This window comes from Pleurotus ostreatus, assembly GCF_014466165.1.
Source record: "Pleurotus ostreatus strain PC9 chromosome Unknown scaffold_1, whole genome shotgun sequence".
Classification (NCBI taxonomy): Eukaryota; Fungi; Basidiomycota; class Agaricomycetes; order Agaricales; family Pleurotaceae; genus Pleurotus; species Pleurotus ostreatus.
In genome coordinates, this window is record NW_023503156.1 from 4,423,106 (window position 1) to 4,444,488 (window position 21,383).

Consider the following 21,383-nt stretch of genomic DNA (forward strand, 5'->3'; position numbering starts at 1 on the left):
CGCCCCCCGGTATTACTCGCCGCCAAGTTTAAGTTCAAGCAATGAGCGAAGAGAACACAGTACCCAATCCACCGATACCTGCTGGCTCCCCCTCTCAGGACATCGACGTCCCAGTCATCACCAGTGCGATATCGGTATCGTCTCCAGCGATCCGCCGCCGCAAGGAGGCGCCCCCGCCGTTGGTATTGCAGAGCGGAATGTCATTCCTGACCTCCGACCCCCGTCCGCGAGGCACCAAGAAAGTCATCCGCCGCCGCGCCTCCATATTCGGTGCAATGCTCGGTTCTTGGAAATCAAAAGGCATCAAGAAACAAGTCAGCCACCCGGCCAGCAAATGCGCCGACGCCGCCACAAACACGAACACTAACGCCCAGGGCGGAGGCAGACTGCGTCTCCTGAAGCGAGCATCACTAGGCAATCTCTTTTCGGCAAGCGAGCCGGATGAGAATGTCGAGGATAGTGGGTATGCCAGGCTCACTGGGTGGTCGCCGGCCCCGCACACGACGAAGTTCCCTTCTTCTGTTGCTCCTGCGTCTGCCGACACGCAGTGGGGGATGAACAGCGCCTACTTCAATCCGTTCACCACTCCGCCGCGTACACCGTTCTCGCCGATGGTGGATAACTGCAAAGGCCTGGAATCCCCTGGCTCCCCCGATAGTTATTTCGACGTCCCGCAAGTCAGGCGAGGAACGGGCAGCAGCTGGAAGACGCTGAAGATATTGGGCGACGAGGCTAAAGATGCCATCGCAGCGAAGTACAACCAGGAACTATGACACAAGGGATAGTTAGCCGCTGCAAATATCTGTATTATCTGTACCATATCTAGTATCATCCATATCACTTGTACCATCCATATCGTTGTACATCGCAGTCATTGTCTAACTCATCCGGAAGACGAGTCAGACTCTTCGTCTTTCTCCCGTTCTGCTTCGCTCTCCATAATGGCCTTGATCATCTCTCCCCCACGAGCATTGGCCTCGGGGAACCGTTCTTCAAAGAAGCTTCTCGTGGCCTCGAATCGTTTTCGATACACTTCGAAGCTCCCAAAACTGACGCACTGACTCCAACCTCGGGCAGCGACCACAAATTCGAGGTCATCATCCCGGTGCCAAGTGTCGTTGAGTGCACTGTGTAAAGCAGCATCAAGTAAAGCCTGATTTCTGAATAAGTGCTCGGCGACACCGAGAAAGAGTCTGAATATGGGGGTCGCAGCGAGGGACAGAAGATGGAAGGGATTGATATTTAAGTGGGCCCAGCAGTCGACCATAGTGAGTAGCGAAAGGTGGGAGTTTGGCTTTTGATGAACCGGTAGAACGGGAATCCCATTGTCCTTCGTAGCACTGGAAGAATCTGGAAGTGACGCAGGATGGGAAGGCGGAGTGGGAGCCATAGTAAACCGATCCAGGAGGCGTTCGGAAAGTAGGATAGGGCGCCGACTCTTCGTCGATTTTCCAAGCGGGGCTCCACCGTCCGCACGACCGTTGCCGTTCCCGAACACCGTCGCTCGTGCCCACTCCACCCGCTCCCGAAGCTCTTTCGCGCCCTCCCCGCCTTTGAGCATCAATTTGAACAGCTCCGTCGCACTTTTGGCGTATTGGTCGATTTGCAGGCGGGCGCTGGGGTTTAGGATGGCGAGGCCTGCGTATACGTGCCATTTGTTGGAGTAGATGCGCAGTGTGAGGTTCACCTTGACAGTTTCGATCCCCCCGACGTATAGGCCTTCCTCCCAAGGATAGTTCGTACGGGAGCACCACGCGCTGCCCATGCTGCCAAAAAAACTGTTCAGCTAGACGCATAATAATAATAGGAAATGGGATCCACGGTGCACAGACCTGAGAAACGCAGCATGCGTCACCGCTTGCGTGTTGGCGGTGATCGAGTCGTGATCCTCGTACGAAAGATAGACGTAGCGAGATCCAAGCGGGCGCAGGATGTTTTCGACCAGTTGCAGAGCCCAATCAGGCGCCCGATGTTGGATCAAAATCTGCGCGATCGTGAACAACGCGTTTTCAGACCGGAAGGAAGCTTACGAGCGGCTGGCCAAAAGGGGAGACGGATGGGCCATGCAGCGAATGGCACGAGAGAATATAGGTATCGGACGGCAAGTGCTTTTCGAATGCTTCCCTCTCTGGCGCCTTAACCGACGTTTGGCCGGCGACGATCGCGCCCACCTTGGTGGCTGTACAACGATACACGGTAAATAGACCGTAGACGAACCTAGAAATGCGAAAACATACAGGGACCGTATTCTGCAACGACGCGTTCGATGAACTCTGCTTCTACCGAGTATACCATGAAATCCGAACACCGAGCGACTGCATGACCATCCCGAACAACGATGATGTTCTTCTTGTCTAGCTCAAGGTCAGGCGGGGAGCCAGCAACATGGGAGCAACAAACCTTTGTATTCTTCTTTCAAGCTCTCGAACTTTTCAGGGATGTCGCAAACCACCAATCTGAGTCCATTAACACGATGTGATAAATGAGGAAGCGATCACACCTTTGCCAGCCGGCTTCCGCAAGGACCTTCGCGTACATCCTGCCCATGGCACCCATGCCGATGAGCCCAATCACAGGCTGTTTTTCGACGGGAGACTCGGGGGATACATTGCTGTCCATGTTCAATAGCTATGGAAAGTGAGAGCCTGAGTCAATTTAGAAACTCGAACGGACCTTGACTGAAATTGCAAACAAGCTCAATATCAAATTTCCGACGATGACGGCTAGATATCGACTTCAGGACTACAATTCCAGAGATAGTTATGATGCGACACTGTCAACATTTTGTGGGCCGTGCGGGAGACTGGATAAATGTCGAACTTCACGCCAGCAAATTTGCCGAACTCAGGAGTACGCATTAGGGGGTAATTAGCCGAAACATACGAGAAATACAGTGTCATATTAGGTAGGAACTTTCAAATCTAAGGAGAGGAAGAAAGACTAGAGCTCAGGATTACCTCGATCCAGGTAGTGAGATTCCCTGTACAGATGAGGCTTGCGTGGAAATAAAGTCCGAGCCTTGACCAACTTCACGCAAGCCCGTGCGCCAATTCAAACTATGATAAGAAGGTTAGAAGCGAGTAGGGTCCCGCTCTTAGTTCAGAGGCACCTTGCTAAGAATGAATTCACGTATACTATGAGATGATGTCAGTTCTGGCCATTACGGTGCGCAACACCGAGCTCCTCACCATTGGCAATCATAAAGTGGATTATCGGGACTTGTGGCTGCGTCTCTTGGGCCGCAAACTGTTGCAGTTGTAATTGATACTGTATAGTTTAGATTCGGGGAGGATATACGTACGACAGTCAAAGATATAACAGAAAGGATGCTACATATGTTCAGCCTTACATCGAGAGAAGTAGAAGTTAAATCACTCTACCAACCTTGTGATAAGTCCAATTGTCAATGTATAGCTGATCAACAGGTTGATGATATTTCTCGTCCTGCATCCACGTTAACTGGAATCCAATTATGTCGTCGTGAGCGCCCGCACCCGAAGAAATTTGTTGCCTTCAGTCCATCCTTGAGATAGTAGTACATGCTCAAAGTGATCAACCCATCAGAGACAAGGCTTGAACAGAGTTGGGCATATCGGGAGACCTTAGCATTGTATCCATATCAGACATCAATATAGAGAACGGACATGCTGCTCACTTCATATATCATATTTAGAACCGCTGACTGGTGTCGCAGTTCAAAAGGGCCTCCAAATGCACAGAGTCCGAGGCCTTCACCGTTAGCGTCGAAGATTCTACAAAAAGCTCTTGTCATACTGCGAGATTGCTGATAGGTGAACCTCCGTGAAGCTTACAATCCTCCAATTGCCGCTGTATTGGGTTTTGCATCAGCTACGATAACTAACAGACTTGGATCCACGGCTTACCCAGACCTGATACTGTATGCCTCGTTCAGTACGTCGTTACGGATGTCCATTTGAAGTACACGTACGAAATTGACACAATGTGGGAAGCATCTACAATCATCCGATTAGCATCTTGTATATCAGGGGAAATAGTGGACGGACAATCATTCCAACCAACAACTTATTGCGGTTGCTCACTGGATCTGAAGTTTAGAGGTCTTGCTGCAAGTTGCCGGTGCACACTTACAATGGAAGATTCTCGTTACATACGCACTGCACACATTGTCAGCTCACTCGACAAAAAGACGCCGTAGGGTACCTTTGAACTACACAGCATAGAGACGTCTTTTGGCGCAGCGACCGGTTGAGGTAAGTATAAGAAGAATCAAGAGTATCTGAAGAACGGACCCCAAGGAATTCTACCATCTACAGGCAATTAATTTGGTGTTGAGCTCGATTAGGAGGGCGTACCATCAGTGTGCTAATGTTGAATGAACGGGTGTATTAGAGTAAACATCGCTGCCACAGTTAAAATCACCGACATTTGCCGTATGAGGTTTTCATGACAAGTAACTTGTCTGTCCACATGATGCAGCACGTCGTTGAGGGTTACGAACGAAGTGTAGACAGTGTGAGCTAAAAACACAAAGCGAGCAGAATCCATGAAACTGTAATAGGAAGATAAGAAGTGACTTCAGCAATACGAAGATAACCGACATTAGGACCAGAACCTGTGAATGCGTGAGCACGACATTGTCGAGCAGCTAGCAGGAAATCATACCGTGCGCTTCAGATAGCAGGGATCTAGACGATAAGTCCGAAAATAGAGAACTACTTGACATATCGATATTGTGTATAGTCTATAGGCCAGAATGAGCAACGGTGAAGAATGTTGGCTATCTGTTATCGTCGATACCCACGGAGACGATATGACAAGGCCTAGCCATCGGGTAACATAAGCTCCGTCCACTGGGTGCTAGACAACACGCCACTGACCAAGCAAGTAAGCACCTAGTTCCCTCTGAAGTGATTTGATTGGTATCGTATAGATGTTCTGTAAGACTTGAGGTGGCATTGCCGGGGTGATGAGGGTGAGCAAATGAAGGCTCATGGTGGCCTCACCAGTACTTATATTGTAGGTGCGCCACAGTTGATGTTGGCATCAAGGTCATCAATACGACAACAGCGCCGTAGTCAAAGGTTTTCCGGATTGAGTTCACCGTTATTGGTGAAAAGTACTTTGTGCAAAGTTTTGCTAACAGCCTCTCGCTAACAGCTGGAAGAGCTAGTTCTAGCTACTCGCTCGGGGCGACCCCGAGACGGGAGGACGTAGAGTTGCTTGATGATGGACAGATCCACTCTAATCGCGGGAAGAATGAGGCCATCGTTATCATTCTGGGAACGAATTGAAGAGATGGGCGACTTGTAACACACGGCGAGACCCAAACACGCACCGATGACAGGCAAGACATATGCTTACAATTCGATCAGGTGATTCGAAGGAGAGTTGCTGTATTGATGACAAGTCCGAGAAGATGCTCGGCTCGAAACTTGCTCCTTGGGCGCTGCAATGTCCTCCGATCACTTCAGATGGGAGAATGGGCGGATCATGGCCGAACAATGATTTCTGAAAATAGAGCCGCCTTGTCGACAATGATGATTCTGTGGCTATGAACCGGTGCTTCGCACTCCGGGAGCTGGCTCACATTCTGCTTGAAGCATCAGTTGGTATGTTGCAGTGTTGTCCGCACCTTGGCGTCCTAGCGCACGTAGCAAGGGAGTACAGAAATCGGATGAATGTTGAACTTTACGCCAGTGCCGCACTCAGAGGTAGACGAGTTGAAGCATATGAGCGAAATCGTGCATTGTATAGGAACCGTTCGTGCGTAACCAGCGCAGAGTGATCAAACCGGGTATTAGTTCGATCTAAGCGTAAGCCCTTTCCCTCGTGAAGGCGAGGGAATCTTGCGTAGAAAGCAAGTTTGAGCCTTGGCCAGCTTCACGCAAGCCCATGCGCCAATTCAAGCTATGATAGTCGGAGGCGATCAGAAGCGAGTACGAAGCCATCGATTTTTTAGAAGTACCTTGCTAGAAATGAATTAACATATACTGCATAATGTTGTCAGCTCTGACGATCGCGAGGTACAAATATACCGCTCACCGTTGGAGATCATGAAGTGGATTGCTGGGAAGTGCACTTGTGTCGCCGCAGCTGCAAACTGGTGCACTTTGAGCGTCATGCAGAGTTATCGGGAACATAGACGTACAATGGCCAAGGCCGTGATGGATAAAATGCTATTCATAATATCACGCTGAGCGGCAGTGACGAAACATTAGGCCCAACCAACCTTGTAACAAGCCCGATCGTCAGCGTATAGCTAATTAAGAGACTGATAATGCTTTTTGTGCTACAGAAAAGTCAGCTCGCCACGTCGCCATGAGTTAATTGCGAGCACTCGTACCCGAATAAATTTGTTTCCTTAAGCCCACTTTTGAGATAATAAACCATGCTCAAAGTGATCAACACGTCGGAGACCAGACTTGCGCAGAGTTGAGAATATCGAGAGACCTTCGCCGGCTATGATTCAGAGTTACGAGGGCAGGTTGATTATATGTCTTACTTCGTATATCGTGTTTAGACTGCGGGAGCTCTGCCCCGTCTCGAAAGGCCCTCCAAATGAGCAGAGGCCCAAGCCTTGTCCTTTAGCTTCAAAGACCCTACGCGAGCATGAAATAAGATCAACTGGACCTCCTGCAACTCGTTTTGAAGAGATTGAAGCTTACAATCCTCCTGTGACCGCTGGGGATTGGGGAAGTCAGACATAGAGTAGTATATCGACCAAGGATTGACGGCTTACAAAGGGATGATCCTGGGTAAACGGGGCTCGGTCAAACGGGACGGTACGGATAACGAGTCGACGCGTACATACCAAATTCACACAACGTGGGAAGCATCTACACAACCAGTGAGCAGTCCGCCTGATGAGGTTAACACGATACGTACAATGACCGCAGCTAACAACTTGTTGCGGTTGCTTACTGCCGCCATTATTCAGAAATATCGTCGGGAGCATAAGGTTCACGACCTACAGCGCCAGATTCTCATCACGTATGCGCTAGACTTGGGCAGTCAGCGAAGCGTAGATTGCAGAGATTGACGAGGCTTTATAGTACCTTTGAACGATGCAGGACAGGGATGTCTTCGGTATGGCGAATAGTGAGACAAACGCAGACATTCAGTAAGAGAAACGAACCCCAAGAAATTCAACTATCTATTTGGTTCAGCCAGTAATCATCTGGCTCAACAGAAGGAGCGTACCATGAGCGTGCTACAGTTTGGGGTGGGGGGGATGACGCATTAGTCACGCCTCTGGCACAGTTAGAAGTCTAAGCAATACCGACATTTCCCGAACATGGTTTTCACGACAAGTAATTGGCCGAGCCACATGGTGCAGGACATCGTTGAGGGTTGTGAACGACGAGTACACCGTGTGGGCTAGGAAGACAAAGCGGATAGAATCCATGGAGCTACGCGGAAAGGCAGAAATTGATTTAGCCCAAGATGTAAGCTCCATTGAGAGATACAGACATTAACACCGCAACCTGCGATCACGTATAGTGAGTCTGCGATTCGGATACAGTTCGAAGTGTGGTTTACCGTGCGTTTGAGATAAAGTGGATCGTGGCGATACGTTCGGAAATAGAGAACCGCTTGACAGATCGAAATTGCGTACAGTCTGTATGTTGAAGGGTAAATAACGGTTACTCATCATCATTGGTCGTCCTTACGGCGATGAGAAGGCGAGACCTATCGGTGGTAGCCAACTCAGCACTGACTCTTCGATCTGGTGGAGAGACACTGACCAAGCAAATAAGCCGCTAATTCCTCTTGAGGCCATTTAGTTGGCAAAGTGTAGATATTCTTCAAGACCTGGGGTGACATGGAAAGGAGGGAAAAGACGAGATTGAGGGAAGGCCGAGCACCCAGAGGCGTTGTTGCCCCGTACTTATACTAGAGGTCGCGGCCCATGCCCGTCTCCAGGCGCTCCGAAATTTGATCTAACAATTGCAATTCATCGAGATCATCAATATCACTCACACAAAAACACCCCCGCCAACTTCGGTATCACATTCGGTGTCAAACGACCGAAAGACTGATTGGTGCACTGGGGGTGACTGGTGCCTGCCCCGCAGGAGCCATGATGGCTCTCGGTATGTGCGCTGCGAATTTGCACCAGCTTCGGAGTATCTATTGGAAGCGAGGATTGCCTGGTCACACGAACTCGAGACTTGGGGGGATAAGATGGTGGCGTCTTGATGGTGAACATAATCCACGGGCGCAATGCGGTTGTCGCTGTCCTTATCATCCTGGGAACAGATTAGAGATATAGATGACTTGAAACATCCTGTAATGTCAAATCACGCACCATTCAGGCGCAAGGCATAGTCTCAGGTCAAGTTGGCCTGACGGTGGTCAAAGGCCGAGGAAAGAAACTGACAAGACTTGATGGCACGCCAATGACCTATACCAGACGCGTTTGCATTGAGCCCCCCCCCAGAAGTAACTTGATATACTCATGGCTCCTGCGGTGAATCTTTGAATGTTCACTGAATAACGCGGGCGCAGTCAGACGACGAAAGACCCGTCTGTAGACTAATAGGCGCTCATAGCGCTCAACAAAATGGAGATATCCAGCACCGGCGTTAAAAGTGCATGGATACTGTGCGATGAATCTCACAAGTGGCCTTGCAAGTGGCTCAATGTTTCACAATTCACGCCGAGCGCGAATGATGGCTGCTGCTGCTCGAGAACTATGAATTCGATGTCGGGGAGGGTACCGGAACAATGGACTGCGGCCATGCAAGAAGTAGTTGATTGTCTCCCTGAGCTGAATTCGCGCAGCCGGCCTTTGTTCATCCAGAGAAAATCGAGCTACGTGTGGCATTGCTATGTTGTCGAAGTGAGCCAGTCTCACTTCGGCGACAAAAGAGTCCTCAAAGCAATTTCTACCCCTAATTTATAGGAGGCATCTACCGGATGGGGAATCAAACCGCTTCGCATGTTCGCGTTTCCAAATCCGGACACTTCGTTCACGAAAGTGGCCAACGCAAATGTTTGGCCAGAGATTATTGTTTCCCTTGTCCTTGTGTGCCCCGACGCTTTGACCTGCGCCATGGCGTGAAAAATATAAATTGAGGCGCCATAAAGTATGTCTGTATCCACCACCTTCTACTCTCCAAGTCGCGAAATCAATGTACTCTTACGAACACCAACAGTATAACCCCTCCTCTACATTTATCAACCCCGCCCTGCTTTCTCTGCCTGGCGGAAATCAGTCAAACGCGGTATGCACCCTTCCATTCTGGAAAGCTTCGGGTCTGATTTATTCATCTAGACGCAGCAGACGTTCTACCCGCGGTCCCCCACCGCCTTGGAAATCAGAGACAAGAACATTCCCCGACAGATTTCATTCAGACGCGTTCCTATGTACGAGCCAGACCAGTTTCCCCCGTCTGAGGATATTCGTTTCACCTTGCGTGGCTGCGTCGGACCCTCGGTGCAGGATATCCTTGATGGCAATGCGAGACTCGACAACGCCCGATCCACCCCTTTCGAGCACACAGGACACAGAAGCACGATGTGGAGGTTATATGTACGTTCCCTTCCGCATCATAGTCATAATCTCCATCTGACACAATGTAGTGGGCAGGAGCATTACTCAGCGGAAATACCCTCCCACTGATCAACAAGGGAGGGGCACCCATCACCCTCGGACAAGTGGCATACGAGATTGCCTGTGAAGTCAAAGATGTTCATAGGAAGCTTCGCAATCCTAAGAAGAGCCTACGCGTACGTGTTCTTATATTCGTCTCCTTATCTCAACGCAACTCATTCCACAATTTCGCCAGTCTCCTCAGGACGATCCAAAGTTTCCCATGAGTCAGTTCGAGCTCTATGAAATCCACCTAGTAGCTTTTAGTCGCTACAAGACTCATTGGGTCCCAGTATGGGCCGTTGAATCCCACTGAAGACAGCCCAATATACGCTGTTCAGGGGTCTACTAATATCTACACGTCTACTAGTTAATAATGTTAATGTACTTCCATGCGAGTTATGGTTAATGTCAGTCGGATTATTATATACTTTACTCGTTTAGAACTTATTCGTTCCTCGTTTCGATACGCTATGATCACGAAAGCCTTCGACCTTTCATGGGATAGGGGAAACCACGTGTGGGAATGACATGAAGCTTGGAAGCGCCATGCTCGTTCTCGCATTAGTAACAGAAGACTCCTGCAAGCCTCATGCACATACACACGCACCGCTTGCAAGCATTGTCGATAGTGGAACGCATCGAGAAGGAGGGGAAATCATTGCGCCACATATCCAGCGACTGAATGGATGGCGCAGAACGAGGCAGAACGGGACGACCTACAATTTAACAAATATCATCGCTTTTTTGGTTCCAAGCGGTGGGTAAAGTATAAGGTGGGTCGGATTACATTATTCCCTTGCTATCAAGCACGCTGCAGATCTCATCAACGTTGCAAGTTCTCGTTTGATCCGTTCTCATGGGTTCAAATAAAACTTTCCCTTCTTCTGCTACGACCTGCCAGCTCAATGACCATGATAGCAGGTGAGTGGCGCTTTGGTTCCCAACCCGGGCCCACTGACAAGCCATACGAAGAACCATACCATCGCGAGATCGAAGCAAATGACCTGGAGAGTCTTTCCCCGACGGAAATTCGGAGAATATTCTTGATTTCCAAGGAGAAACAGCTCAGACTTGCCCTTTGCGCCGTCCGATCCTCCATGAACGAGCTCGCACCAGTTGCTATGCTCTCAGACGATATCCTGGAGTATCTTTTCATGTATTGCATATCCTGGCTGTCCGAGAAAGACAGGGAGGGGTATGCTTGGCTTCACACTTGCCGTCGATGGAGGGTTGTCGCGTTGAACAGTCCTCGATTATGGTCGCACGTCGATATCACCTCCCCCCTTCTTCGGTATTTCCTGGAGCATTCTGGCGACGCCACAATATCCTGGATCTCCTCGCAAGTCATACAGAAGCCGCTCGCCCCTGCGCTGCAGTCGAGTGCTTGTCGCGTGGAATCGATCGATTTGAACGTTGGTTCTCACGTTGCGTGGTTCTTCTTCCTCGACTATAGTTTAAAGTTTCCGAAGCTTCGCCATCTACGCCTTGTCAACAGCGCAGCAGATGAACTTTTTGTTCCATGGTGGCCAACTATCAATCACTTGGCTTTAGATGGGGTCGCTGTTGCATGGAGGCGCGTCGCAAATCTCACAACGTTGCGTCTTAGCAACCTGAGACAGCTCGGGCCCACCGTTAGCGATATACTCCATATTCTCCGGCTCTCTCCTCAGCTCGAAAAGCTGGAAATTACGAATATTCGATGCCCAACCGATGAAATCGAGACTTCCTTCGACCGCATTGACCTCGACCGCCTCAGTGATGTATTTCTGAACGTTGACGACAATCATTTCGTCTCAACAATCATGCAAACGATATGGATCCCACCCTCAGCCCGTGTTACCATCACATGCGCGGCCTCTGATTCCCTCAACCTTGTCTCGATGCCCTTCCAGAGAGCGCTAGAGTCCGCAGGCGACTTCCGCGTTGTCCGACTTTCCCGACTTGCAATTCAATGTCTTCGCGCCGATGCCGAGCCATGGTCAACATCACCCGATCATGTCGCTTTGAGCATCCGTCGCAGCATGCCGGCGATACCTTCCCACCCGTCCTGGCTCCAGTTCTCTCTGGGTCTACTGGACTTTTCGTCCGTCTCGACTTTGGAATTGTCTGGATTCGATTCGCCAGGTAACGGGGCGGATTTAAAACATTTACTTCTCTACATGCCGCGCATCTCGACCATCCGCGTCGCGTTCAACGTGCTTACGCACCTTTTCGACGCGTTATCAGACCCTTCTCCTCTCTGGACGAACTCCCCTCTATGTCCCCTTCTCCAGGTCCTATCATTCAGTAAACTGGGCGACGTTTGGCTGAATTTCGCCAAACATTATTTTTCCTCGCTCGTCGAGCTTGTGAAACGGCGCGCGACGTTTGCTCCGATCAAAGTGGTAGAACTGATGGGGTGCTTAGACGAAGATGATTGCAGACGCGCCGACCGGGCATTAGGGGAGTACGTGCACGTCGTCGCCGTGCCTGGTCAACTGAGGTATCAATGGTAATGATAACGCCTATGCTTCCCTCGTACATGTTTATCCTTTGGTCTAGATTATATGTGTCTTCGTAATTTCTGGATATATGTAACTTTTTCCCGTCAAACAGCCAGTAATGACGCGTGACGCGACAATCACAACCAGGAAAGTAAAAATAATATGGCCACCGGGCATCACAAACAGCCCCATGGGCGAAGTTGGGCGCCGTTTTTAGCGAAGCGTGCATGAGCATGATGATGCTTTCATCATTGTTATGCATCAGTGCATCGTGGCTAGACTCGGAGGGCGGGTCCACGCGTTCAGGCCCAACTATGTACACAGTATGTATCCACTCTGAAGCTCAAAGGGGTCGGGTGTCATAACACGTTACGGCAGCCACCACGATGAGAACCGTTCCATGGCCAAGAGCCATGCGAAAATTTGGTATGCGTATTTCGGGTTATATTATGATGGAGTCTACGCAAGGTCTACGCGAACGCGTCCGATCTATTATTTTCTCTGGATGAGGGGTGGCCGTATACGAATCATTCGCTCTTGGATTCGGCACCTTCGCCGGGGGGACTGTCCGCTGCTGTTTCCTCGGTAGCTTCGGATGGTGGCCGCGGGGATGTCAGCTGCACTCGAGGTAGTGGAAGGGGTGTATCTTGAAACTCTGCCCAGCCGCCCCTCAGCCCAATCTCCACTACACGTTCCAATATCCGCGCCAGTTCGTCGTTCCTCTGGCGTTCCTCCTGCAACTGGTCGTCCCACTTCTGCGCCAGCAAGTCCACCCTGGTTGTCAGTTCGGTGACCTTGGTTTCTAAGCCTTCCAGCTTGTCGTCGACATCGTCCTTCCGTTTGGAGGTATTTCGTGACGTTCGCCAGGTCTCGCCGATGATCAGAGCAGCAGCAACGGAGAATAGGAAACCTTCAGCAAGGGCGTTCGCCCCGTTTTCGATAGCCCTATACGTCGGATACATGATATCAAGCACGAGCCCAAGCATCACGAAGCATGGGAAACGCACCGAGTCTCCGAAAGCGGACGTATGTTGACTGCGGGTCCACCCAGTAAGTTCGTCCGCATTCGCACCTCAATGCGATACATCCATTGCGCTAGGTCTACGCACATCCCTCGGAAGCGTTCATGTCTGGAATAAATACATCAACAACAACTCAAGCATAAAGACGAAGACGTACTGCTTGGCCTGGTGCTTGATTTGTGTACTTATAGGCTTGGCTAACGTCTTCCCGGAAGTTCGCGGTTAAGGTCGAAGGAAATATAAGTAATGGCTGAGAACTTACTCGTATAATTAGGGTGCCGAGTTTAGCTGACGCCATGTTGTTCACCGTCGAGCGCTACAGCCAGAGTCCACGGTGTTCAACTGCTCATCTTGCCGAAGATGTGCGTTACGTGCAGGATCGGCGTCCATTGACTGACGTGTTTGGCAGTGGCCTTCCGAGTCAACAAACCCTCCCAGAGCCTGCCGCAGTGTCAAGAACGGAGAAGAGATTCCAAGAAATAACATATGCTCGTAAATAATCTCTCCAAAGTCTTCAGTTAGTAAGTCCGCTGTCTCAGACGGAACGAGCAAACGGCTCACTTTAGATCTTACCCCTAATGTATACACGTGACTTCCCCTTGATGGTTGGCCTTGGGACCTGAGAAACGACGCGAGGCCCGCTCATCGGTCTGCAAAATGCTCAAAGGAGCTTCAAGGTCGCTGGTCACAATTATACCAAGTTCCTCGAAGTCAGTCCGTTCAACTTACAATTCCTGCATTCTTCTGATTTGATGACTGATCTCGCCCTGCAGTAATGCGTTCGGAAACAATCTTGGGCGTGAACCACGCCCCAGTGCACCACTGCCTGCTAAGAGACAAATCCTAATGGTCACGGGGCCAAAAACTTGAAGCTTCGGGAAGTAATAAAAGCTCTCGCTCTAAACTCAAATCAGGACCACCACCATGACTGTTTTGAATGCCCTACGAATAGCGCACGCAGCCAAACCCTTCAAGGCGCCAGTGGCGGTGAGTGGTATCTGAGCCTGGCGCGTAGTTGGGGCTGATGAGGATCTGTCCAGGTTGTAGTTGGCGGGACAGCAGGCATTGGCGCTGCGCTCGCCGAGAAGATAGCGAGATATTCCGTCAATCCTGAAATCCACCTCGTTGGTCGTAGCGAGGTTTCGGCGGAGAAGGTACTTAGCGGGCTCAAGGCCGCCAACCCAGGCGGCCAATACCACTTCCATCAGTAAGTTGCTGATCATCCATGTATATAAGAAGCTGCTCTTATTACCTTATCGCGCCCAGGTGCGACATCTCACTCCTCGCCAATGCACGAACACTGGCTGCGTCATTGTCCCAATCCCTTCCGAAGGTCAACCTTCTTGTTCTAACGTCAGGCATGTTTTCCATGAGCGGACGGACGGAAACTACCGAAGGGCACGATGTCAAGATGGTACTCCACTACTACAGTCGCATGCTTTTCGCTCAGAGGCTCCTCCCAAACCTGCAAGCCGCTGCCGACGCCGGGGAAAACGCTCGTGTATCTACGGTCCTAGACAGCAAGCGTGGCGATCTCCGTAAACTTGACTGGGACGATCTGGACTTGAAGAAGGGTTTCGGTGTCGGCGCAGTGGCCTACCACTGCCTCACAATGACGGATATAGCCATTCAACGCTTCGCTCGCCTTCACCCATCGATGTCTTTCCAACACGCATTTCCTTCTATCGTCGCTACTTCGATTTCCCGGGCGTTTCCGTGGTATGTAGCTGGCCCGGCAGCGATATTCAATATGCTCTTCGCAAGGAGCGCCGAAGACTGTGCGGAATACCTGTTTGACCCTCTGTGGAACGATGCCATGAAGACAGGAGCCCACTTTATCGATTCGGATGGCAAGGAGGTTGCGCAAGTGAAAGCCGACAGTGGAGCAGAGGCGCAGGAGAAGCTATGGCGCCATACCGAGGATATCATAGGGAAGCCCTAGAGCATGTCTTCGATGGCGATGGTTATTGTAAAATGATATGGACCCAGTGTAATCTACTTTCTGGACGGCATTTGCCAGCAGAGTTCAACACTTCTAGCTTCCTTCCTATGTACCCCTTGACTGACTCTTAACTCAACCCAGCGAAAACCCAGCGAACCTTAAGCTTACCACCTTCCTCGATTACCTGCAGTAAGAAATTCTACCGCTTGATCGAGTACCTCCGTTCCTGAGTTCAGCGTCTAGCTAGTCTGTACAGAATGGGGGACGTGTACTACTTCCGACACGTAAGTACCAGAGCGCACCCGGAGTATGTATCTATAGTTGAGACATGTACAACTTCCCTTGTTCGTGTAACTCTGACAGCTTCTCCGTCAACCGCGTTTCTGCTTGGCTATGCTCTATATCAAACGCAAACTCGATACTGTCCAACCATCTGAACTTCTCTGCCCCAAGGACTGCGATGAATTCTTTCCAGTCGAAGCACTGAAAAAATTCTTGGGGAGACGAGAAGAAGCGGGTGTGCACGGCGAACTTCACTGTGCGCATATGGAAGGAGCCGAGGCGTTTCAGGAGAGATATGGCTGGCTTGCATTCGTCGGCCGCATGAATAGAAATGTCGATGTCGCGTAGGTTTCTGAACTTTTCAACAGCATCTACAAGCACAGATAGTCAATGACCGTTATACTAACGCTAGAGAGATCACCTCACAAGCATCCGCGCTGTTATGCACTGACAAGGTTCGTAGCATCTCTGGATCGATTGTCCTGCAGAGCCTCTCGCAAGTTGCCGCCTCTACGAGTCCCATATCCATCTCGACAAGACCAAGCGGTCTACCGGCTAATAGCAGCCACTCGACGAGATTCTCCACAGACATACTTCTGACGCGCAAGACCCTGAGCTTGTCTACAAGCGCCAGGCTTGGAGGCGGGAGAACTTCGAATGGTCCTGGTCGACACCAATAAGTGTTATCCAGTGACAGGGAGCGGAGGTTTGGTATCCCTTGGAGGATGGCCGTGACCTCGGAAATGCAAGAGAATTGCATAGAGCGAAGAGTTAATGAGGTAACCGAGGAAACGTTGAGTGGAATGGGCAGGTTGTCGAAGGACTGAGCTGCGATGGCGCTGTTGCTCATTATCCACAGAGAAGAACGCCCATCCAAGCAAACGGTTCGAATTTGGCTAGACGCGAGGACCGCAGCGAGTCTGGGGAGGCTCTGCGGAGTAAAGACGCTTTCTAGTTCAAGAATGGTTCCCGGCGATTTCGGGACGAATGGTGGATTGTTGAGGTCTAATCCCGCAATGTATGGTCGAATGGTACAGTACGGCGAGGCCAATAATTCCTCGAGCCGCAAGGCGTTTGCCTGATTGACCTTGATGACCTCGAAAAGGTACCACCTGCTAAGCTGCAGCCAGGCTGAAGAGACGAGGCTCAATCGTGCGAGCGCGAGTCTGTCGTCTTGAAGATGGGCAACAATGTTGTCGCGGATTTCGTAAGGAACATAAGAGATACTGCTGAGCGAATTTAGGGGGCTGCAAGAAATTGGCTGAGCTTGCTTCGTTCGAATGCGAGTACTGGGTGTGGTCATACTTGGGGAGGTATCGTGTGCTAGGAGGGGGTTTAAATAAAGCAAGAAACCTGGTTCGAGGGGTATAAGCATCTCGGCCGATCATCTCGGTAGAAGGGAGGCTCGCTGAAGGGGGTCGCCGAAGTGATGTATCCTGAGGTTCTGAGCCTCGAGTTGATGTGATTACTGATCGCTGCCTTCTAAAGGGCATCCACAGACGCCGCTGTCGAATGTGTCGGCGAGAAGGCCGCATGGCATAGTGAGCCACCCTGTGCAAATTTAGGTAATGGTCTGATGAGAGGAAACGCTGGCGGATATTATGCGAACCAGCTGCCTGAGACCAGAAGGTGGGGGCCTCGTCTCGCACTGTACCATGATTTGGTAAACGATATCCCCTTAGCGGAAGAAGGACAAATTTCGTCTATACTACCACATTAGCGGTTGGTCTAATGTCGATACCGGCTTTTTGGATGTTTCTGAACGAGTCGGAACTTCTACGATATTGATAATACCTGAAAATTGCTCAAGGTCGCTGGGAGGGAGACATTTGGGACCAAGTTGCCAAATCTCAATTCCTGCCTCCACCGCCATTCGTGCCCCGAGCTGCTTCCTCAACCTGGATAACATCCTCTGCTTATACTTTATAATCCCACTGCCGAGGACGATCTTCTGTAGTGACGGCAGCGACCTAGCTTCATTTCGTTCTAACGGCGTATCACATAGGACAAGGATTATGTCGATCAGACGGTCCGAATGAAGCTGTGTTACGTCCTTCAGCTGGCGGAAGATTCGGTAGGTGGCCAGAGAATCATCATTGAATGACTCGACCCCGGAATGAAAATGAAGGATGGGAGGGAGTGTAGTTGACGGGCAGAGCGTCAAAGCCCAACCTTCTGTTTCCAGGTCTCCTGTGCCAGAGACTTTGAGGTCGAATAATGGGATGTCCGTTTCTTGCTCTTCAACGGCACATCCCGTCCAAATCTGTACATGTGCACCAGGACGATCTGACCAGCTGACCGCTTTGGTGCGGAGGGTGAGTTTGGAGTGGGAGCGGGGAATGTCGGGAAGGTTTGAGTAGATGGCAGCGATAACGGGGGAAGCAGTCTCGCCGTTGGCTTGACCGGTATGCGAGAGCTTCACCTCGATGAACGGTGCTGTGATACATGACATCATACCCAGATTTGATATATCATCATCTTGGATGAGCAAGTGCGTCAAGCTGGGAAGGATGACCGACAGCGGTGGGATTGATCCGTTTAGCGGCGCGAGCGCATCGATCAGAGTGAGGGAAGATAGGAAGGGAAGATCATTTAGCGTGGCGAAAAAGTTGACAGGGTCTGCGTGATTTAATTTGCTGTATTGCCGTGGACCATCGCTGGGTTTTATCAAGAGAGAACGGAGATTCTTGAGGGACGTCATGTTGCCTTTGAAGACATAGCCTGTCAAGGATAGGTGTTGCAACAATGGAAATGCGTCTGCGCAGAATACAAACGGATCTATGGTAGCAAAGGAGGTGGTTTCGAGCGAAAGTATTTCAAGTTGGGGGGTTGGCTCGGATACAATCCGTTTTACCCAGTTGGGTTGGGCTTTCAGAATGATTTTCTTCAATCGCTCGAGGTGGTTGAGCACAGCCAACACATTCTTCTCATCTGGGTATCCGGGGCTCCACAGATACAGTGGCGCAGATCTAGCGCGTTCTAAAAACAGTTCAACGATGCGATGTGAAGCGAATCCATTGATGCAACCCCAGATTCGAGGGGAGCTGAGAGCCACCTGACGCCATAAGCGGCACACCTGCGTAGCGAGGAAAATGTGGCTATAGGCTTGTTGCCTGTAGGTGGAACGCGGAGGTGTGCTGAGCGCGAGTGACTCGAGGATTGTTGACAAGACTTCGGGAGGAAGTTTAGCTACGGTAAGCAATCTGGTGTTCTTGTATTCTTCGAGAAAACGGATTCCCCCCTGTATCAGGGTAATCTGATGTTTCAGGGATTCTATCTTCGTGTCTATTTCCTCTATATTGGGCGAATGGCTGAAGAACGACTCGGATGATGTGGCCATGGACTTGGAACGTTCAGAGTGAGAGAAGGAGGAAGCCAGAAAGAGTGCACGCGCGGAAGCCTTCTACCGAACTTGTTGGTGGTACTCAGTGGGACGAGTACGAGAGTTGACTCTGAACCTGAGACAGAGTCAGACTCAGACATAACTCAGACAGCGCGTTGAGTTAGCACGTGATGAGAACTCCTCCGCATTATGTCAGCTCTGAGCCTACCTCCCAGGTTGGTCCGGACTCCGACATCAATTACTGGTTCAACAACTTGTGCTCTTGGTGGGGGGTATTACCCCATCGCAGATGTGGTGGTCATGGGAATATCGGCATCGTTGAGCTCAGCTTTGGTTCAGCACTATACAGGCTGACGTCAAATGAACAACATACTATACATGCCGCTGCAGTAGAACTAGCTTATGCCTGGGTAACTGGTGGTTGCACGCAAGGTGTGGATTGGTAAGTATTGCCCGATAGCCTTATCCCTTCCATTTAACTTATCCATTTGCAATCATGAGAATTGCATGGACGACATTGACTTCCCACTGCTTCCAAAGACCTGGCTGGGTGAGTTTCACCAATGTTATAGGCGCGTCCAAGGAATCCCTTAGGGGCTACTAGGGGCACGCCCACACGCGTTTCCCAACTATGGGCTTGGGCCGCGCATACACGCGGCCACGCGGACTTCCCGGATTACGGACTAAGTACATATTCGAGCACACTGTAGTTACTACGACCGAACTCATTACTGTTTTGTGAACGCGCGGACGCCGCGTGTTCCTTAGTATATAGTCCTGTATCGTACATACAGCTACCTTAGTTCGAATATTAGTTCCTTTCTGCACTCGCACTCTCGCCCCTCTAGTGGGTTCCCCCTCCGTCGCACCCCTTTGCCTCCACCCGTACCCTTGGTACCCGCGTAGGACCCCTCCCGGAAATACAGGGCACACAAGAGTGTGGGAGGCGCAGCCAGTAGCTGAAGCCAAGCCCGTACGTCCTCGCTTCCCCCGTTTCCTCCACAGGTCCGCGTATCCTGAGCCCCCTGCGAGTGTGGCTCTTAACAACCAATCTCATTCAAGTGGACTCAATGTGCCCCAATGTGCGGAGCTTCTGTAAGGGGACACTCCTATTTTCTGCTATTCCCCTGTCCCTCTCCCTTCCTCCTTGTTCCCACAGACTCTTACATACATCCCTTTCATTCCCTTTCCTTTCCACTTCCTTTCCGCCCACTCCCTTCGCATCCGAGTCATGTCTGGTGACTCCGAAGTCTTCCCGCACTTCGGACACTTCAGACACACTCAGACTCACTTCAGACACTTCGGACTCGCTCGGACAGCTCGGACTCACTCGGACTCGTCTATACACTTCGGGGCTCGTCCAGGTTACCTCTGTCCTCCTTCCCCGCTTCATTACTCTTCGCCCTTACTTCCACAGGTCGCTGGCACGACTCCTGTACATTCCCCTTCCATTTCATTATCACATGCCCCCTCATACCTTGTGATATTCGTCCGGACTTGTGGCTGGTGTACTGTACAGTTACCCTTCATTCCTCCCACGCTACTACAGTATATACTTCGCTTCCTAGCATCGAGAATCCTTATTCTGTTCTCTTTGGATTCTCCCTCTGCTAGGCTTGCGCTGTGCGGCCATCTTGAGGTTGCCCTTACAGCTTCACACCTCTTTCACAACACGATCAAAACATGCATTTATTTTGACGTTGCCGCTCAGTGCTAGCACTCATTCGTGGTGGCCCCTCGCCATCAGCCAAGTCGCAGTCGCCGTCATCCGGAACAATGACCTCTTTTGTGATTGTCGTTACCTGCTCATATGAAGCTGCCACAACTCACAAGGAACATCTACCTACTCCCCCCTACAACACTTCAAGCTAGCGGTATGACAATCTAAAAAGTGACAGCCCAACGGGCACCATCCATCCAACTCAACACCTCTGTAAGGGCAACCTCAAGATGGCCGCACAGCACAAGCCTAGCAGAGGGAGAATCCAAAGATAATGAATAAGACTGTAAGGGCAACCTCAAGATAGCCGCACAGTGCAAGCCTAGCAGAGGGAGAATCCAAAGAAATGAATAAGACTAACTACAATACATGAGAGAGCTGCTCACCTAGCAGAGGGAGAATCCAAAGAGAACAGGATGGGGATTCTCCATGCTAGGAAGCGAAGTATATACTGTAGTAGCGTGGGAGGAATGAAGGGTAACTATACAGTACACCAGCCACAGGTATGAACGAATATCACAAGGTACGAGGGGGCATGTGATAATGAAGTGGAAGGGGAATGTACAGGAGTCGTGCCAGCGACCTGGGGAAGTGGGGACAAGGAGTAATGAAGTGGGAAAGGAGGATAGAGGTAGCCTGGACGAGCCCCGAAGTGTATCTACGAGTCCGAGTGAGTCTGAAGCGTCTGAGCGAGTCTGAAGTGTCTGAGCGAGTCCGAAGCGTCTGAGTGAGTCCGAGGTGAGTCCGAAGTGCGGGAAGACTTCGGAGTCACCAGACGGGGCTCGGATGCGAAGGGAGTGAACGGAAGGGAAGCGGAAAGGTAAGGGGACAAAAGGAAAGGAAAGGGAATGAAGGAAAGGGGAAAGGAACGAGGAGGAAGGGGGCAGGACAGGAGGAATAGGAGAAAATAGGAGTGTCCCCTTACATCACCCCCCCTTCAAGGTTGCGGCGACCCGACACGAAGATTCCTGCCTGCCACGCCATGAATTCACCAACCTCGAAACTCCGGAT

General features: G+C 50.7%; 7 protein-coding genes across 7 annotated transcripts; 4 read left to right on the forward strand and 3 right to left on the reverse strand.

The window, feature by feature from the left end:
- Positions 1-41: 41 nt before the first annotated feature.
- PC9H_001634 (uncharacterized protein) lies at positions 42-773 on the forward strand (the record flags this gene model as incomplete). The annotated part of the gene is made up of 1 exon (XM_036771284.1): positions 42-773. The coding sequence occupies one exon, from the start codon at positions 42-44 to the stop codon at positions 771-773; it is 732 nt and encodes a 243-aa protein (XP_036637129.1).
- A 110-nt stretch (positions 774-883) lies between these two features.
- TYR1 (prephenate dehydrogenase (NADP(+))) lies at positions 884-2,619 on the reverse strand (the record flags this gene model as incomplete). The annotated part of the gene is made up of 6 exons (XM_036771285.1): positions 884-1,766; positions 1,833-1,984; positions 2,031-2,179; positions 2,238-2,354; positions 2,401-2,456; positions 2,501-2,619. The coding sequence occupies 6 exons, from the start codon at positions 2,617-2,619 to the stop codon at positions 884-886; spliced, it is 1,476 nt and encodes a 491-aa protein (XP_036637130.1).
- A 6,497-nt stretch (positions 2,620-9,116) lies between these two features.
- Positions 9,117-9,893, forward strand: PC9H_001636 (uncharacterized protein; the record flags this gene model as incomplete). The annotated part of the gene is made up of 4 exons (XM_036771286.1): positions 9,117-9,209; positions 9,260-9,517; positions 9,568-9,714; positions 9,774-9,893. 4 exons carry the CDS (start codon positions 9,117-9,119, stop codon positions 9,891-9,893), a joined length of 618 nt encoding a protein of 205 aa, XP_036637131.1.
- A 373-nt stretch (positions 9,894-10,266) lies between these two features.
- PC9H_001637 (uncharacterized protein) lies at positions 10,267-12,075 on the forward strand (the record flags this gene model as incomplete). The annotated part of the gene is made up of 3 exons (XM_036771287.1): positions 10,267-10,353; positions 10,417-10,501; positions 10,553-12,075. 3 exons carry the CDS (start codon positions 10,267-10,269, stop codon positions 12,073-12,075), a joined length of 1,695 nt encoding a protein of 564 aa, XP_036637132.1.
- Positions 12,076-12,590: 515 nt separating this feature from the next.
- PC9H_001638 (uncharacterized protein) lies at positions 12,591-13,383 on the reverse strand (the record flags this gene model as incomplete). The annotated part of the gene is made up of 4 exons (XM_036771288.1): positions 12,591-13,008; positions 13,071-13,193; positions 13,243-13,289; positions 13,348-13,383. The coding sequence occupies 4 exons, from the start codon at positions 13,381-13,383 to the stop codon at positions 12,591-12,593; spliced, it is 624 nt and encodes a 207-aa protein (XP_036637133.1).
- A 626-nt stretch (positions 13,384-14,009) lies between these two features.
- Positions 14,010-15,027, forward strand: PC9H_001639 (uncharacterized protein; the record flags this gene model as incomplete). Its single annotated transcript, XM_036771289.1, has 3 exons — positions 14,010-14,072; positions 14,126-14,292; positions 14,352-15,027. The coding sequence occupies 3 exons, from the start codon at positions 14,010-14,012 to the stop codon at positions 15,025-15,027; spliced, it is 906 nt and encodes a 301-aa protein (XP_036637134.1).
- A 315-nt stretch (positions 15,028-15,342) lies between these two features.
- Positions 15,343-18,649, reverse strand: PC9H_001640 (uncharacterized protein; the record flags this gene model as incomplete). Its single annotated transcript, XM_036771290.1, has 4 exons — positions 15,343-15,680; positions 15,736-16,556; positions 16,615-16,662; positions 17,232-18,649. The coding sequence occupies 4 exons, from the start codon at positions 18,647-18,649 to the stop codon at positions 15,343-15,345; spliced, it is 2,625 nt and encodes an 874-aa protein (XP_036637135.1).
- Positions 18,650-21,383: the final 2,734 nt, after the last annotated feature.